Genomic DNA, 14,838 nt, shown 5'->3' on the forward strand with positions numbered 1-14,838 from the left:
GATGCCACACATTTTGCACCAATAAGAATAAACCTATTTTAGTATCTTTAGCAAGTGCATGCTTAAAGGTGCCTTGCTTTCATAAAGATATTAATCAAGATGAATTAAATAAAACAATAAGGACTCACCAGTAACTGAGTTTTCCTTGTTGCTACTCCTACTCTTTGAATTTAAACAGCATCCAATTTCCAAGAGTATTTCATGTAAGTGTTTACCTGAAACATACACATTTGTTAATATCCATTCAAAAACAAATCACTGCCAACTGAAATATATCAGATCTACCAAATTTATCTCTAAATTTCAAAATCTCTATTTACTACTGTAAATAGGCCTACTACACATACAGTATTACAGATAAATTGATGGAATGTCTGCTTCACAAAGACTAGTAAAAAGGAATCTGCCATGCACACAAACATTCTGCCAAAAAGCCAGAGTCCACTACACTCATCTCTTGTAAATTATGCCAAGTCAATATGAGCAGCTACTTCTCAAAACAGTTTTTTGTCTCCAATGCTTTGGTTCTGGGCACTGACATATTACCCAGGGGTTTGGTCAAACAGGAAAAAAATAAAGCACTCCAAACTTATGAATCTGTTTCCAAGTCTGACCACTAGCTCATTTAACCCAATACTGACTGACTAACAGTACCTCTCCAAGTTATATACAGGGTCAGATGCACTTCAATTTTATTTCCTTATACTTGTATCCCACTTTATAGTCCCAATAGGTCCTCAAAGTAGCTTACAAAAAAATCTGCACATATAAACAGAAACATGGTGCCAGGCTTTTCAGGCAGCACTTTTTTTGTACTATTTCTTGGTACTGCCTGGTGTCACCAGGCCCACCGAGGATCTGAGGCAAGCATGACTGAGCAATTAGTTATTGGTCAGTCCATGACTGAACCAAGTCTTCCCTGATATGTAGGGAATGACATACAATCACTGTACAATGACTCATCCACCCCAAGATGTGTTTTTATCACAATTGAAGTATCCGGTGAGCATCCTTCTAGTTAACCATCACTGCTTAATTAACAATTCATTCAACAAAGAATATTACTGTTAATGAAACTTACCAGAATCTGCCAATACAACATCTACGGCAAAATAGGGCATCTCATCCACCAAAACATCAACAACAGTGAATGAGCAGCACTTTCCTATAAGAAATGGAGCAATAGCTTTGCTGCAGTTTGCATTCCATTTTTCTTCATTTGGGAGGACATTAGCAACACAACATTTAATGGCCTGAAATCAAAGCAAAAACAAAACACACTGTAAGGATGTCTGGCTTACTCCTGGTCTTTATGGCCACGTGTGCACATTTTCTTCAAACATATGCATGTTGGCCATTTAAGATTTTCGTTTGTGTCTTAGTCAAGATGCCAGTTTTGGAGTCTCTAGTAGTTAGTAATAACAACATTCTGGCGTATTATTTGTCTCAACACACTTTAGCATTTGCATATACAGGTCTGTATTCTTGACACTCTAAATATCTGTGGTAAAGGTGCATTGTGTAAACTTATACTTACACAGGGTGGAATGTGCGCAATATCTTGGTGCAATCGTTTAATTCTATTTAGTGGTAAATTCTCTCCATTTCCATAATCAATATATAAAACCAGAGCACTCTTCTTAAGGATATCCACCTCTTTTATAAGCACTCTGTACCAGGTCTGAACATGAACAAGTTATTTTACATTATGATTTATTATTCTTTTTTAAGAAGAAAAATGATTTTTCTTGAACTTAACAGTTGAACAACTACAATGGCAATTTTAATACCAGATCCTTCAATACATTTTTGTGCTTTTAAGCTAGTATCAGATGTAATTTAGAAAACAGAATAATACACTGGACTTACTATGATTAGTTCATTTTCTGCAGGGAATGGAGATGACTGTAATTGTGCTGAACTGAAAATGTTCAGTTTAACCGAGATACTAGTTAGTCAAACAATTCTACCATGAGCTGCTAATTCATTAATACTTGATTTATTACAGTTCACATCTTACTAGTTATCCAAAACACAGGTGTTTTTTATCTTACTGCTACAGAATTACAGATTTACCCTACATTTCCACTAGGTTTTCACAGCTGTGTGTGTGAAGTTAGGGTTGCCATAAGTCTAGAATTTTCCGGACACAGTTGGTATTCAGCTCTCAATAACCGAGTCTGGGCAGAAATCAATGAACTGTCTGGGGAAATCCAAACATCCGGGACACCCATGTTGGCATTGTAGATTTTGGCGAATTTCATAAAAAAACACCTTTAAAAACTCTTTTTTGAGACTTTGGGGGGAAATGCTCAACAACATTTATGTCCGGATTTTCACTTTTTGAAATATGGCAACCATGTCAATAGTGCAGACTATTATATCTTCAGATGATACAACTATTAGAACTGCACAAGCAGAGATGGGAAACACAATGGTTGCAGCACATCCCAAATATTTATTGTCCACTCCCTAGTCATCTAAACTGATCCAACTCCCACGTGTGTGTAGTTTTTATCTTTCTATAATGCTGCCTCACAAATGCTAGTTTTAACCCAAGCCAAAATATTTATCATGTCTTCAGATTCCAACAGCCCCTCTGCCCCAAACACCTACTGTGTACATTTATTTTCCAACAGTTACTAGCAGTTACCCGCAGGCAGATGGTTGATGGACTCAAAGTAAAGCTCACAGAAGTACAGATTTGTCAAAAGTATTGTTTTCACAGCATATCCTAGGGTGCCACAGAATTTTAAAAAATTAAATCCCACCCCAAGGGTTTCCTATAATTCTGTTCAGAGCTTTTTCATCTACCTTTGCATGTATAGATTTTCTGAAGTTTTTGAGATTACTGGGAAGGTTTTGCCAGTTTCTTTCCTTTTATTGTTCTAAATATTAGAACTAGTGACATCACAGAAAAAACACCCATTATTTTGTGTTTGTTGTGAACTGTCATACTTAACAGATAACAACCAAGAGGAAGATTTTAAAAAACACCCCTTGGCTTCATCCCTCTAAAGTTAAATGGACCCCTGACCATTGGGTCCAGTCGCGAACGACTCTGGGGTTGTGGTGCTCATCTCGCTTTACTGGCCGAGGGAGCCGGCGTACAGCTTTCAGGTCATGTGGCCAGCATGACTAAGCAACTTCTGGCGAATCAGAGCAGCGCATGGAAACACTGTTTACCTTCCCGCTGGAGTCTATTTATCTACTTGCACTTTGATGTGCTTTCGAACTGCTAGGTGGGCAGGAGCTGGGACCGAGCAACAGGAGCTCACCCCATCGCAGGGATTTGAACCGCCGACCTTCTGATCGGCAAGCCACCCGCGTCCCTTCATCCCTCTACTTGTACTTTATTGTATGCCTGTGGGAGTGTCATTTGAAGCTACTGAACAATCCTACAGCATTTAAACTGCACTTTTATTACCATTTTAGTTTAGTTTGTGATATTTAAAAACATTTGACCTATGTGACAGATCTCAGGTGACATAACCCATTATAAAATTTAAAATGTTACTTCAGAAAAACCATCTTGCCCTGATGAAAATTCCCAGGCATAATTTATTCAAGTGCCCCAACAACTTTCATCACCTTTATCTAGCAAAGGAAAATCTGGAGCAAATAACTGGCATAGAATTATATTGCCAACCACCTCTCACTTTGGCAAAGTTATACAGCGCTGCTCACTTCAGTTACACATACACAAACAAGACATACACAAACATATCTCAATTTATACTTTCTATAAATCAACAATGATAAGTTGCTGGCTGCAGGTTCTCTTGGACAGCCAACCACAAACCAACTGGTCCTTGAGTCCATTTGATGATTAAGTTACCTGATCCAGGGTATATTGTCCAACACTGACTTCACCTTTGGCAGGAATATATTCAGCTTGGTTAATTCCATCGTAATCTTTCAATTTCACACTAAGCTTATTAATATTACTTAGAACTTCTGGAGATTTGACTTGAATGTAGAATTCACTTGGATTATAGAACTGTGTTACTGTTCCCTAAATAGAAAGAAAGCCATATAGCAATAAGATTGTCTACAATGCTACATGTCATCAGTCAGCATCACTGTCGGTTACCTGCTGGTGGCTAGGCTGGGTGGGTGCAGACAATGATTTGTCCTGACTGCAGCTACCAGGTAAGGGGCAGGTAAAAATGGGATCAGCTCACAGGAATTCCCTAGAACAGTTAGTGGAGCAGTTTTGATCCTACTGGCTTACATAGTTCAAAGGGGATTGCTCTCTGCACCCATCCGCTTTGGTACTGAAAACTTCCTTTTGATCAGATGGTTGCTGATGACAGCCTCTTTTAAGTAGTCACCTGGCATTGCAGTGATGTCAGGTGATTGACAGGTGGTTGTTGCCTTCCTTCTGTCAAAGCTGGACTGCAGAAAGAAAGGGTCCCACCTGCTGAGTCAAGTTCCCCACTCTTGATTTAGGTTATATAGGGAAGAAAATGAAAGCATTCGCTTTCTAATCAGAAAACTTCAGCAATCAAAACAATAACAAGTCTAACTGTGTTATTTAAGCAATATATTCTCTCTCTCTCTCTCTCTCTCTCTCTCACACACACACACACTTTTTAAAGTTAAAAAAAGGTTTGCTCTTTGTTGTTTGCCACCTTGTGGTGGAGGGTGGGCAGGATAAAGAGTGCAAAATACACACAAAACAAAACAACGGGTTGGAAGCAGAACTTACCACTATTTTCATATTTTTCTTCAGCTCCAGTGTAGTCAGATCAGAATACATAGTTTTCTTGCCCCGCTCTTCTGTTTTGCTGGTATTCATAGATAAATTTTCCTATTGTAAACAAATTATTTTGCTTGCTTACTAAGCAGAATATGCAACTACTGTATTAACCTGTTTCAGTGATCTAAAATACTTAAATCATGTAAAGAAGAAGGTGAGTTAATGAAAGGAAGTTAATGGAACTAATGATTCCTGTTCACTCCTTCCCCCCTTGCAATGAATCTCCAGAAGATGGAGAGCCCTCCTGAGTATTAGATCGCATGTAGAGTTCTACCAGAGTCAGGCAGACTTCAGCTGAATTTCAGGAAGTTCCACTTTACATCAATCAGCTCTCCATGATATATTCCCCTAAATAAATTTTCAAGGAGTGGCCCCACTGCTACTGAAACCCCACTGGCAAGAGAAGTTTGGACTGCAGTGTAAGAAGGATCAAAGTCAAGGGTAATATTGAAGACTATGGTAGAAATATTGAAGTCATTACGTGTCTTGATGGTCATGTCGCCCACACAGTCTTTTTACAGAACAGAATAAATGGTATTTTGTGATACCATAAATGTAGTAGTATTCACTAGTTACAAGAGGCAACAGCTTCAGCAAGAACAGCAGAATACACTTACTGTCATTTTAAAATGACAAGAAATTGAGAGGCTGTTCAGAAAACAATAAGGAGTTTACATAAAGTGGGAAAGAAAGGAATTTATCATGTATAAATTCGTATCAATAGAGAAAAGGCAGTGAGAGTTGAAGCTAAAGCAGAAAAGACAACCAAGAAAATGCTTGCAATTAGGCACTCGTTAACTGGCTAGCCATTATGTAGTTAAAATTCATTCCCTGCACACTTCCATAGGACACAGTGCCTATTCACTGTAGCCACAGCATTTTGCAATGTGCAGTAACTGCTATATTGATAAAAGTGTGGGCTGTTCCAATTTTCTCTACAAGTAGGGAAGGTATCACAAGAATGGGTGGAGAAGTGACCAGCTCCCAAATGTACTGCTGAGCAAAATATACTATTTGATACACAGTACTATCATCTGCAGATAGTAACAATGCCCCTTCCCCAACCACACAAATGAACAACTCTAGCCATACCTTTTTCTTGATTTCATCCAAAGATTTTGCACTATCTTCAACTTTATCGGCACTAAAAATGAATTCTGTTCATTAGTATAATTGTTCTGTAAAGGTCAAGCAGTCCTGAATACATTCAAAATTGACCCACTTAAAGCAGTAAGCATTTATATGTTGCTTAAGAGACATAAAGTATAGCCAGTTTATAAAACCCTTTACGACTTACTTATCAATAAACATTGAAGGCGTTATTAGTCCTAATATCTCTGGTTGAATTAACTATTTATTAAGGTAGAGTGAGCATTTTAACTGTACACTTCCCACTCACCCCATTTGCATGCTGGCTTGGTGCCTCAATCCTGGTCTGTTTAAACCAGTTTCTCATTATGCTTAAAGTGGGGGACTCTAGTTTATTAACCCTTAAGACACAGTTTGATTCTGTTTGTAAACTAGGTGACCAGTTTTGTGACCAGTGTTCAAAACTCCCTTTGTTCTAGGCACATTTTGCGACAGGGAATTTCATTAACGCAAGCAGCTTCTGAGTTTAGGGTGCAATACTGCGCCAAAGATTTCAGATTAAAACAGCAGAGTAGAAGGAAAGGAGGACCTTTTTCTGCCTCCCCACTTCCAGCTACTCTCTGAAGACTGTAGAAGAGACCCTCTTAAGAATATTAGGGGGGTGGGCAGGGGAAGGACTAGACCATGTGAAAAATGTATGTAATACTTCAGAAATATTTTAAGATTTCTTCATTTTCAGCTTTGTATTCTTATTTAAAAAGCATGCCTAGACATTCCATTGTTGCGCCCATAACCTTAAGGTGCCATTTAGCTCCTAGCTTTCATATCTTAGTTTCTAACACTGTTTTTGACATAATGGGAGACAGACTAGGATGGTAGTGCTGAAGGTGTTGCGATACAAGGTGAGGAAAGAGAATGGTTCAACATTCATTCTAAGAATGTTATATTCAAACACGGTAGTACCAATTTTCACTTCCATTCTTTGAGGACAACATACAACCTGGAATTCCAAAATAAATAAATAGACCACATATTCAAAAATGCAATACAGCATACCTAACTACACAACAGTAACCAGAATTTAGAGGATACTTGCTAAAACTCTTCATCACTACAGAATTAGAATCATCCTATAACATCTAATTCAATTTTCTGAGTGCCATTCTTGGCATAGCCAAAAGAGCCATGCATATGAGGGAAGTATCAGAAGACAGGGTAAATTCTGCAGGGTGCAGAAGTACAAAAGAGGGGAGGACCCTAAAAGGGAGAATACCCTAGAAACTAGTCCAGAGAAGACTGAGTACGTGTGGAATGTGGACTGCAGTGGGTGGGGGAGAAAAGGGAGTGGAGTAACTAAAACCCAAACATAACCACTCCAACATTTTGCTGCAGATCTCACTTGTAATTCTATAGCTCTTTGCAGTCTATATCTTAAGTGGTGGCTCCCCGACTGTTGAATGCTCCCAAGAGAGGCTTGCCTGGCGCAATCATTACATGTCTTTAGGTGCCAATGAAAAATATTCATCTTACCCAGGCCTTTAACCATTAAATAATCTATGGCCTGTTAAAGCTGTGGTGGTGAGGTGGGGAGTACTGTTATTATGAACATTTTATTATTATGTTTTTTTATTATGCTGTCTGCTATTATGCTTTTTATTATGTTTTTGTTATTGATGCTCCATAAAATGTGTTCTTAATGTTGTATACTGCCCTGGGATCTTTTGATAAAGGGTGGTGTATAAACCGAATAAAAAACAATTAAATAAATAACTAAATAATATCGAATTGAGACCTGAGCTTTCTTCCAAGGACCTCAAGATGCTGCAAATAACATGGGTTATTTCCCAATTTATCATCCAAACAACCCTGTGAGATAGCTTAAGTTGCAAGATCATGCTGTAGTTCCTTGTATTTAGTCACATAAAATCTGTGGTGGCCCTAAATGTACAGTGGTACCTCTGGATACGAACGGGATCCGTTCCGGAGCCCCGTTCACACCCAGAAGCGAACGCAACCCACGTCTGTGTGGGTTGCGATTCGCCGCGTCTGCGCATGCAGCAAAACCCTGAAGTAACGCATTACGCTACATCTGGGTCACCGTGGAGCGCAACCCGAAAGTGCTCAACCTGAAGCAACTTCAACCCGAGGTATGAGTGTACATGCTAATTCACACAAAGTGCTTGAGCATCATGATCTGAATGGGAACCTATGCATTCATCTAAAATATGAGCAGAGGTCTGCTTAAATATGCTCCTCTTTCTGTTTTTTTTTATAATATTTTTTATTAGTTTTATGAAATACAGAAAAAAGAATAAAGAGCATATTATAAAAGTAGAGAAAGAAAGTTACAAATTTTCTTATTCTTTTTTCCAAATCTACTGGACTTCCCCGCGTCCTCCCAACCCTGCATTCTCTGTAATACATAACATCTGCAATTTGTTAACTTGTTTCAATACTTATTGTATCTTCCATTTTATCATGTTACCCAATTTCAAATGTGTTATAACCCAAATCATGTACATTTTCATTTAAACACAATAAAGTTGTTTCATTATTCTATCTCTGACTTCTTGTACCTTAATTTCCATTTCTTTAATTTAACATTACTGAAGCTAGAATTTCCTAAAAGGTGCGTTTTTTAACATTCATACAACTTATAATGTCTTTCCAAATAGTCAATATGCTCCTCTTTCTGAAACATGACCACTAACGGGAGCTATATAAACAAGAGCAGCCCTGCTGGATCAGATCAAATGCCCATCAAGTCCAGCCCGTCTAGTAGCCAATCAGATGTCTATAGGGAAACAGATACAAATCCAGTTATCAGAGGGAGGATAAATTTAACGTATAAACTTACTTATGTTTAACTAGCTTACAGACGACACTATGCATTTGCCAGTCTTTCCTTTGACACTCCACCGAACAGTAATAGACCTTCTTACACCGTGTGCATCTCAAGGATCCTAAAGAGATTAAGACAGCAACACAAAGCGTTGACATTACAGTATGTGGTCAGCAATTTCTGATTCAGTATCCAAGATTTTCTTCTATGTTCCCATTAAGTTGATGGTCTTTAAAGTCAACCGGACATAGTAAAATTCTGTAATACTAAGCCTCTAGGTTTGAAAATCTTTATTACCCATTAGCATCATTTTGAAAACATCAATTCCCCCCTCCTTTGACATGTAAAAAATGCAAGGTGTTAATCAACATGGATAAGGTACCCTTACATTTAGATATTTTTGAGATAAAATATTAAATATAAGTATAGGTTAATTTTTATTTGTACGCAAATTAAGTTCCTTCATGCATCTTACAGTATCCAAAGCACTCTACACAGTTGCCTAGTAATCATTCATACATAATGCACAATTTTTGTTCAGATGTTTCAGTTGTGGTTGAGAAATGATGGCTTGTCTAAGATCACCAAGTAAGTTTATGGTAGATGAAGGACACAGGCTTCAACTGATACTTGAGTTCACTTTCCAATTTATAATAAAAAATCATAACTTCAATTATTTTTTAAAAAATTTGCAAGGTAAGAGTTTGCACGGCTCTATCAGATCAGATAACAGAAACCTACCAGACATTTTACAAAAATGGCATGTGGACCGGTGTAATTGATCACAGCCTGTTGATAAAGTATTGTCAGGAGAGCTTTGTAGTCTTCTCGGCTTTGCATGTTGTAAGGCTGAAGCATGTACCTGTAATATACATTTAGAATTGTTTGAGCAACATTTATATGCCTTAAAATAGTAAAATACTGCCACATAAATAACAGAAATGGAACCGGCCCCACCAAATTCTATTGTCACATCCACAAGGGAAAACACATGTACTATCAGGGTTAACAAAGGAAGCTGAAAATAACTGGCATTAAAGGACACATGCAGTGGAAAATTCAGACTCAAATCTTGCAAACTCACAGGATTTATTTCATTTGCTGAGGATGGTAGGAAGGTACTGGCGCCATTCATGGCTTCTGATTTCCCTACAATACAGAATAGTAATATTTAGATCTGACCTAGTTTTTCCAAGAAGTAGTAGAAGGGGAGATACATTTCTAATAATTAACCCAGTTGGATGGTTCTTGATAACCAGCTAGAGTTGCATGCTATGCACAATTAGGAGTAAGTTACGCTGAATTCAGATGGATTTACTAAGTACAAGTATTGCACAGCATGAAATCAATGCTTAATCATTAAACATTTACATTAACCACCACCTAAAGTTGGTAGACTATTCCTAAGCAAGCTCATAATGAGATAATTTAAAGCTGCCCATATGTGAACAGAACTCAGGAAGGCAACTGCCAAAATTAAGTAATAGCTACTCATTGTTCTTAACACTTACAGAGAAGTGATTTGATAACAAAGCTTTTCATCTATAGTAATGGTTGATTTTCTTTCTCCCCCCCCCTTTATTTTGCTTAGACACGAACAAAACAAAACCATGCGTTTACATCATTTGTTACAAAAAATACAAAATTAACAAAAAGTAAACTCATAAGTTCTGACAATAACTCTTCTTACATATAAATCTAACTTCCTGTCTTCTCCATACTTCCTTTAATATTTACTAACTTGTTGCAGCTAATCAACAAGTAATGGTTGATTTTCTAATCAAAGAAAACTTAACCTTCTGCACAGCTGAGTTTCAACACTGAAGCCTGGATGGGTGGGTGGTGGGTGGAAAATGACCGAGGAATGACTTGAGACTGCTCATACGATACAAAAACTGTAAAAAGACAGCACAAAAAGTGTTTATTGAAGAAAAGCATTTGTTATATAATACACATTTTAAAGCTGAGGAAGTGCACAATTGGAACAACTAGCCATTTCCATTTTCAAAGGTTTCAAAAAGAAAGCAATAAAACAATTTAAGTACTATAAGTGAAACTGCAAAAGCAACACACAAGATTAAAGGTATTAAAACTATTTTAAAATGAGGTATTTTCCTACCTCTCAGTTCCCCTCCATTCATTTCTGATGTGGTTCTCTGTCTGTTAAAGCTACCATGGCAGCCATCATAACTGCTTTCACTTGAATTACTGCTACGAGTTTCAAAAAACATGTTAGCCTGCTCACAAATCGAGAAATTGTTGAGGTATTTTGAAGTTTTATCTTCTTCAGGTAAAGAGTTTTTGAAGTTGGGACCTGTGCTGGGACTTTTCAGTGATTCATTTTGAATTTTGAGTTCTTCATTCCTTATAAAACGATTTTGTGCCATCCTGTGCGCATCCGTATCAGAACAATTCCCTGACAGCTGTAAAGTTATTGTTTAGCAACGAGGAAAATGAAAAGAATAAAAAGCAATTAGAAGCTAAAAGAAAATGTGTTGAATTTTAAAATATTCCAGACCAAGATGTCCTGAGCAAATTTTCATTCCATTTTCTGTATTCTTTTTTTATTAAAAATAAAAGTGGAATAAAATAAGTTATTCTACAGAAAATACAAAAAACAATTTTAGCATTAATGTCTTCCCACTAGCTTCAAACAATCACAATAGGGATTTAACAAAACTGCTAGCACTCCTGAAGCCTTGGGGCATGTCCTCAAGGGACAGCCACATGTTGATGTTTATTGGTACAATCCAGAACTCAGCCAGGTAGCATCAGGGCTCAATGGAGCAGTGTGCCACAACAACAGCCCTGCCACTCATTCCAGAAGTGTGTAAAAGGGGTGGGGAGGTAAACTGTTGCACCAGTATGGAACTGGGGCACATATCAATCCTGGATCAGGCCTAATGCAGTCATGTGACAGCAGTGGAACCAGTTTGGGATCCAGTGTTCCAGCTGGAGGACCAGGGAACTCAGTTCAAGTCAACCAGCCCAGAACAAAAGGGGTATGCATTGCTGTGTTTATGTCCCTGCTGAAACAAGTGAAAGCAGAACCTGAGGTGGCATTTAGCAGCAATTCCCAGTAAACTATCTTGCATATAAAGCCAGTTATCCTGTTGTTTCTAATAAGGAGAAGGCAATGAACACCATAGCTGTCAAATGGCTTATATGCACCAATCCAGTTCATCAAAGTTTGGACAAAAGTCATCAGCAGATAAGCAGAAATGCAGAAGATGATGCTTCCATAATGTGACTGGATACTGCAAATCAACTTTACAAAAAATAAAAAAGTTTAATCCTTAATTGGAAAGGATGGATTCTCAACCCACACAATTGCATCAGCAGATCTTGGCTGTTACATGGGCTGTACATGTACTCCTAACTCCCCACTGATCCACCTCTTGTATATGGCTAGGTCTGCACATAAGTGGGAAAATGCATTAAAACCCAAGATAGCAGGGGCTATAATTTCATTTCAATATATAGTTCTTGAATCCCTCCCACTTGATACAGCTTTTGGATAATCCCCTTCTCATTATTTAAAATAAGAGAAAACTGCAAGAAAAATGGCAACTTGCAATAGAGCATTGCTAATAGAGTCCTTTCCATGCTGTTCTTATTTTCTACCTGCAGGAAAATCTCTCTCTCTCTCTCCTTTTCCTTTACAATACAGAAGCCTTTAAAAGAAAACCTTATTTATCACCTCAACACTCTTCTACTGCATGTATAGATACGGTCCTCCAATGTCCATTCTACACGTCTTAAAACAACTGGCTGGCATGCAACTAAGCTTTACTCAGTGTAGACTACTGAGATTAATGAACCTAACTTGGTCATGTTCATTAACTTCCAGGAGCCCACTCCAAGTTAACCTTAACCAAATACCACCTGATCATTTTACGTCGTGCAGAGTGCACACTGGCGAGTCAAATCTGTGCATGCCGTAGAGCTTAGTGAACTTCAATCACTCAGCACTCTCTTCACAAGGACAGGTAAGGGTAGCATGCCTTAAGTCAGGCCCATTAATTTCAGGGGGTCTACCCTGAGTAAAACCTGAATATCACCTCATTGACCCAAAGCACCTTAACCCAGAAGCAAGCTACCTGATTTCACCAGGATTTAGTGAAATCAGATAAATGTGAAAAAAGATCGTGGCATAATATCAACTACTACACAAGCCACGCATGGAGGGGGGCGACAATGGCAAGGCAGATGTGGGTTTACGGTTAAAACCAGGGACAACGAACCCGGCACTCTCCCCGTGTCTGGACTCCCAGCTCCCGGCGACCCCTGACCATTAGGCAGAGCCGGATTTGGGTTTAAGGAGGCCCTAAGCTACTGACGCAGGTGGCACTGGCCACATGACCCGGGAAAACTGTCTGCGGAGTAGACAAACGTCAGCTCCCTTGGCCTGTAAAAAGCAAGATGAGAACCGCAACCCCAAAGTCGTTCGTGACTGTACAGTGGTACCTCGGATTACATACGCTTCAGGTTACATACGCTTCAGGTTACAGACTCTGCTAAGCCAGAAATAGTACCTCGAGTTAAGAACTTTGCTTCAGGATGAGAACAGAAATCATGTAGCGGTGGCACAGCAGCAGCAGGAGGCCCCATTAGCTAAAGTACTTCAGGTTAAGAACAGTTTCAGGTTAAGAACGGACCTCCAGAACTAATTAAGTTCTTAACCCAAGGTACCACTGTATTTCTGGGTTAGCGGAGTCTGTAACCTGAAGTGTATGTAACCTGAAGTGTATGTAACCTGAAGTGTATGTAAGCCGAGGTACCACTGTACTTAACTGTCAGGGGTCCCTTTACCACTTTACCTTTTAAGCTACTGAAGGTAATGGGGCCCTTTATCTGTCCAGCTGTCCTTTGTCAACAACAAATTGTTACTTTTTGTGTTGAATATATGCTACATGGTAATTTATGGACCCATTATTACATCAAAGGAGCCTACACAACACAAACACTGTTGCTGTATGTAGGTTTTATTTGTTTTTTATCTTATATTTTGAAAAAGTACATCCAGGTTATTTTCCTTTAATTTTTGGGGGGGGGGCCCCAAGAGAGTGGGACCCTAAGCTATAGCTGGTTTAGCTTATCCGGCACTACCACTGGGCAATGCTGCCTAGGAGTTGGGAGTCCAGAAGTACCTGGAGACCTACACGTTCCCCCCCACCCCCGAATTAAACAGCAAACCGCCGCGGACCCTGCCCTGAAGGGGGCCTAGCGATGCTCACCCACGCGGAGCCCCCTCTGCGGGCGTTACCTGAGAGGCCTTCCTACTCCCAGCCCTGCGCCCCCGGGGACGGAGAGACGAGGACAGCTGCTGGACGCGAGGAGGGAGGAGGTCTTTTAAAACCAGCTCCTTCTCCTCGATGAAACCCCGCCAGAAGCTTAGAAACGCGCTTCAGCTCGCTGCCGCCACGTAAAGGAAAGAAATAATGCCCTCGACGACGCCTCCCCGGCTCTCTCTCCCAGCTCCGGGCGCCTCGTGCGCCGGCCTCCGAAGTTTTATGCCTAGCTTCGCACCACTCCCCTCCCTCGCGAAAACTGCCGCGAAATCTCAAGGGCGCATGCGCTTGCCTCGCGGGCCACAATGCGCTCTGGTTAACCTGAGCGGGAAGGACTTGCGGGGCGGCGGCGCGGGGGAGAGAAGCCAGAAGTGGGGGCTGCAGGGAAGTTAGAGCCAAAGGCAGTTCGCGCCGTTTCTGCTTTGCAGACGCACGCATGCCCGCCTCACATCTTTTGCAGCTTTCCAAACCTACAAAATCCGGCCGCCTGTTCTGGGTGCGAAGGGGCTAATAAAAAAAGCGTCATATTGGAAGTTCTAAAACATTTTATCTCTTGGATCTGCTGTTTTCTGCATAATTTAGGTTTCCAAAGGCGCCGTCCTGGTGGTTCTATGGACCGCCTTTTGCACGTCGCAAACTGCGCGCACCCGAGGGCAATATTAATGACAGTGATTTTGTGCTAGGCTCCACTGTTACACTACTTCCTCCTCCTCCTTTTTTATACTATAAAATCGTTTCTTAATTTAACAGGCAATCGGTTCTGGCGGTGGGGCTGTGAAAGTTTTTGCAGCCTAACTCAGTAAACAGCAGCTCTAATCCCCTGAACCCTGTGCGGGGGGGGGGGTAACCTGAAC

General features: G+C 39.9%; 1 protein-coding gene across 8 annotated transcripts in view; it reads right to left on the reverse strand.

Annotated features, from left to right (window-relative positions):
- TDRD1 (tudor domain containing 1) overlaps positions 1-14,809 on the reverse strand; it is a 29,672-nt gene extending 14,863 nt beyond the window's left edge. Inside the window, exons 1-13 of one of the 8 annotated variants that reach the window (XM_083741208.1) lie at positions 13,960-14,253; positions 12,269-12,367; positions 10,813-11,116; positions 10,490-10,588; positions 9,778-9,842; positions 9,435-9,555; positions 8,709-8,814; positions 5,855-5,906; positions 4,712-4,813; positions 3,839-4,015; positions 1,538-1,681; positions 1,082-1,253; positions 129-215 (exon numbers count right to left, since the gene is read on the reverse strand). In XM_083741208.1, coding sequence (XP_083597334.1) covers positions 129-215; positions 1,082-1,253; positions 1,538-1,681; positions 3,839-4,015; positions 4,712-4,813; positions 5,855-5,906; positions 8,709-8,814; positions 9,435-9,555; positions 9,778-9,842; positions 10,490-10,588; positions 10,813-11,080 — 1,393 coding nt within the window. In that variant the 5' untranslated portion in view covers positions 11,081-11,116; positions 12,269-12,367; positions 13,960-14,253. Of the gene's footprint in view, positions 1-128; positions 216-1,081; positions 1,254-1,537; positions 1,682-3,838; positions 4,016-4,711; positions 4,814-5,854; positions 5,907-8,708; positions 8,815-9,434; positions 9,556-9,777; positions 9,843-10,489; positions 10,589-10,812; positions 11,117-12,268; positions 13,095-13,959 lie in introns of those variants that run through there. The other 7 variants (XM_083741213.1, XM_083741210.1, XM_083741211.1 and 4 more) reach the window with 7 other exon arrangements.
- Positions 14,810-14,838: the final 29 nt, after the last annotated feature.

This window comes from Podarcis gaigeae, assembly GCF_964106915.1.
Source record: "Podarcis gaigeae genome assembly, chromosome: 5".
Classification (NCBI taxonomy): domain Eukaryota; kingdom Metazoa; phylum Chordata; class Lepidosauria; order Squamata; family Lacertidae; genus Podarcis; species Podarcis gaigeae.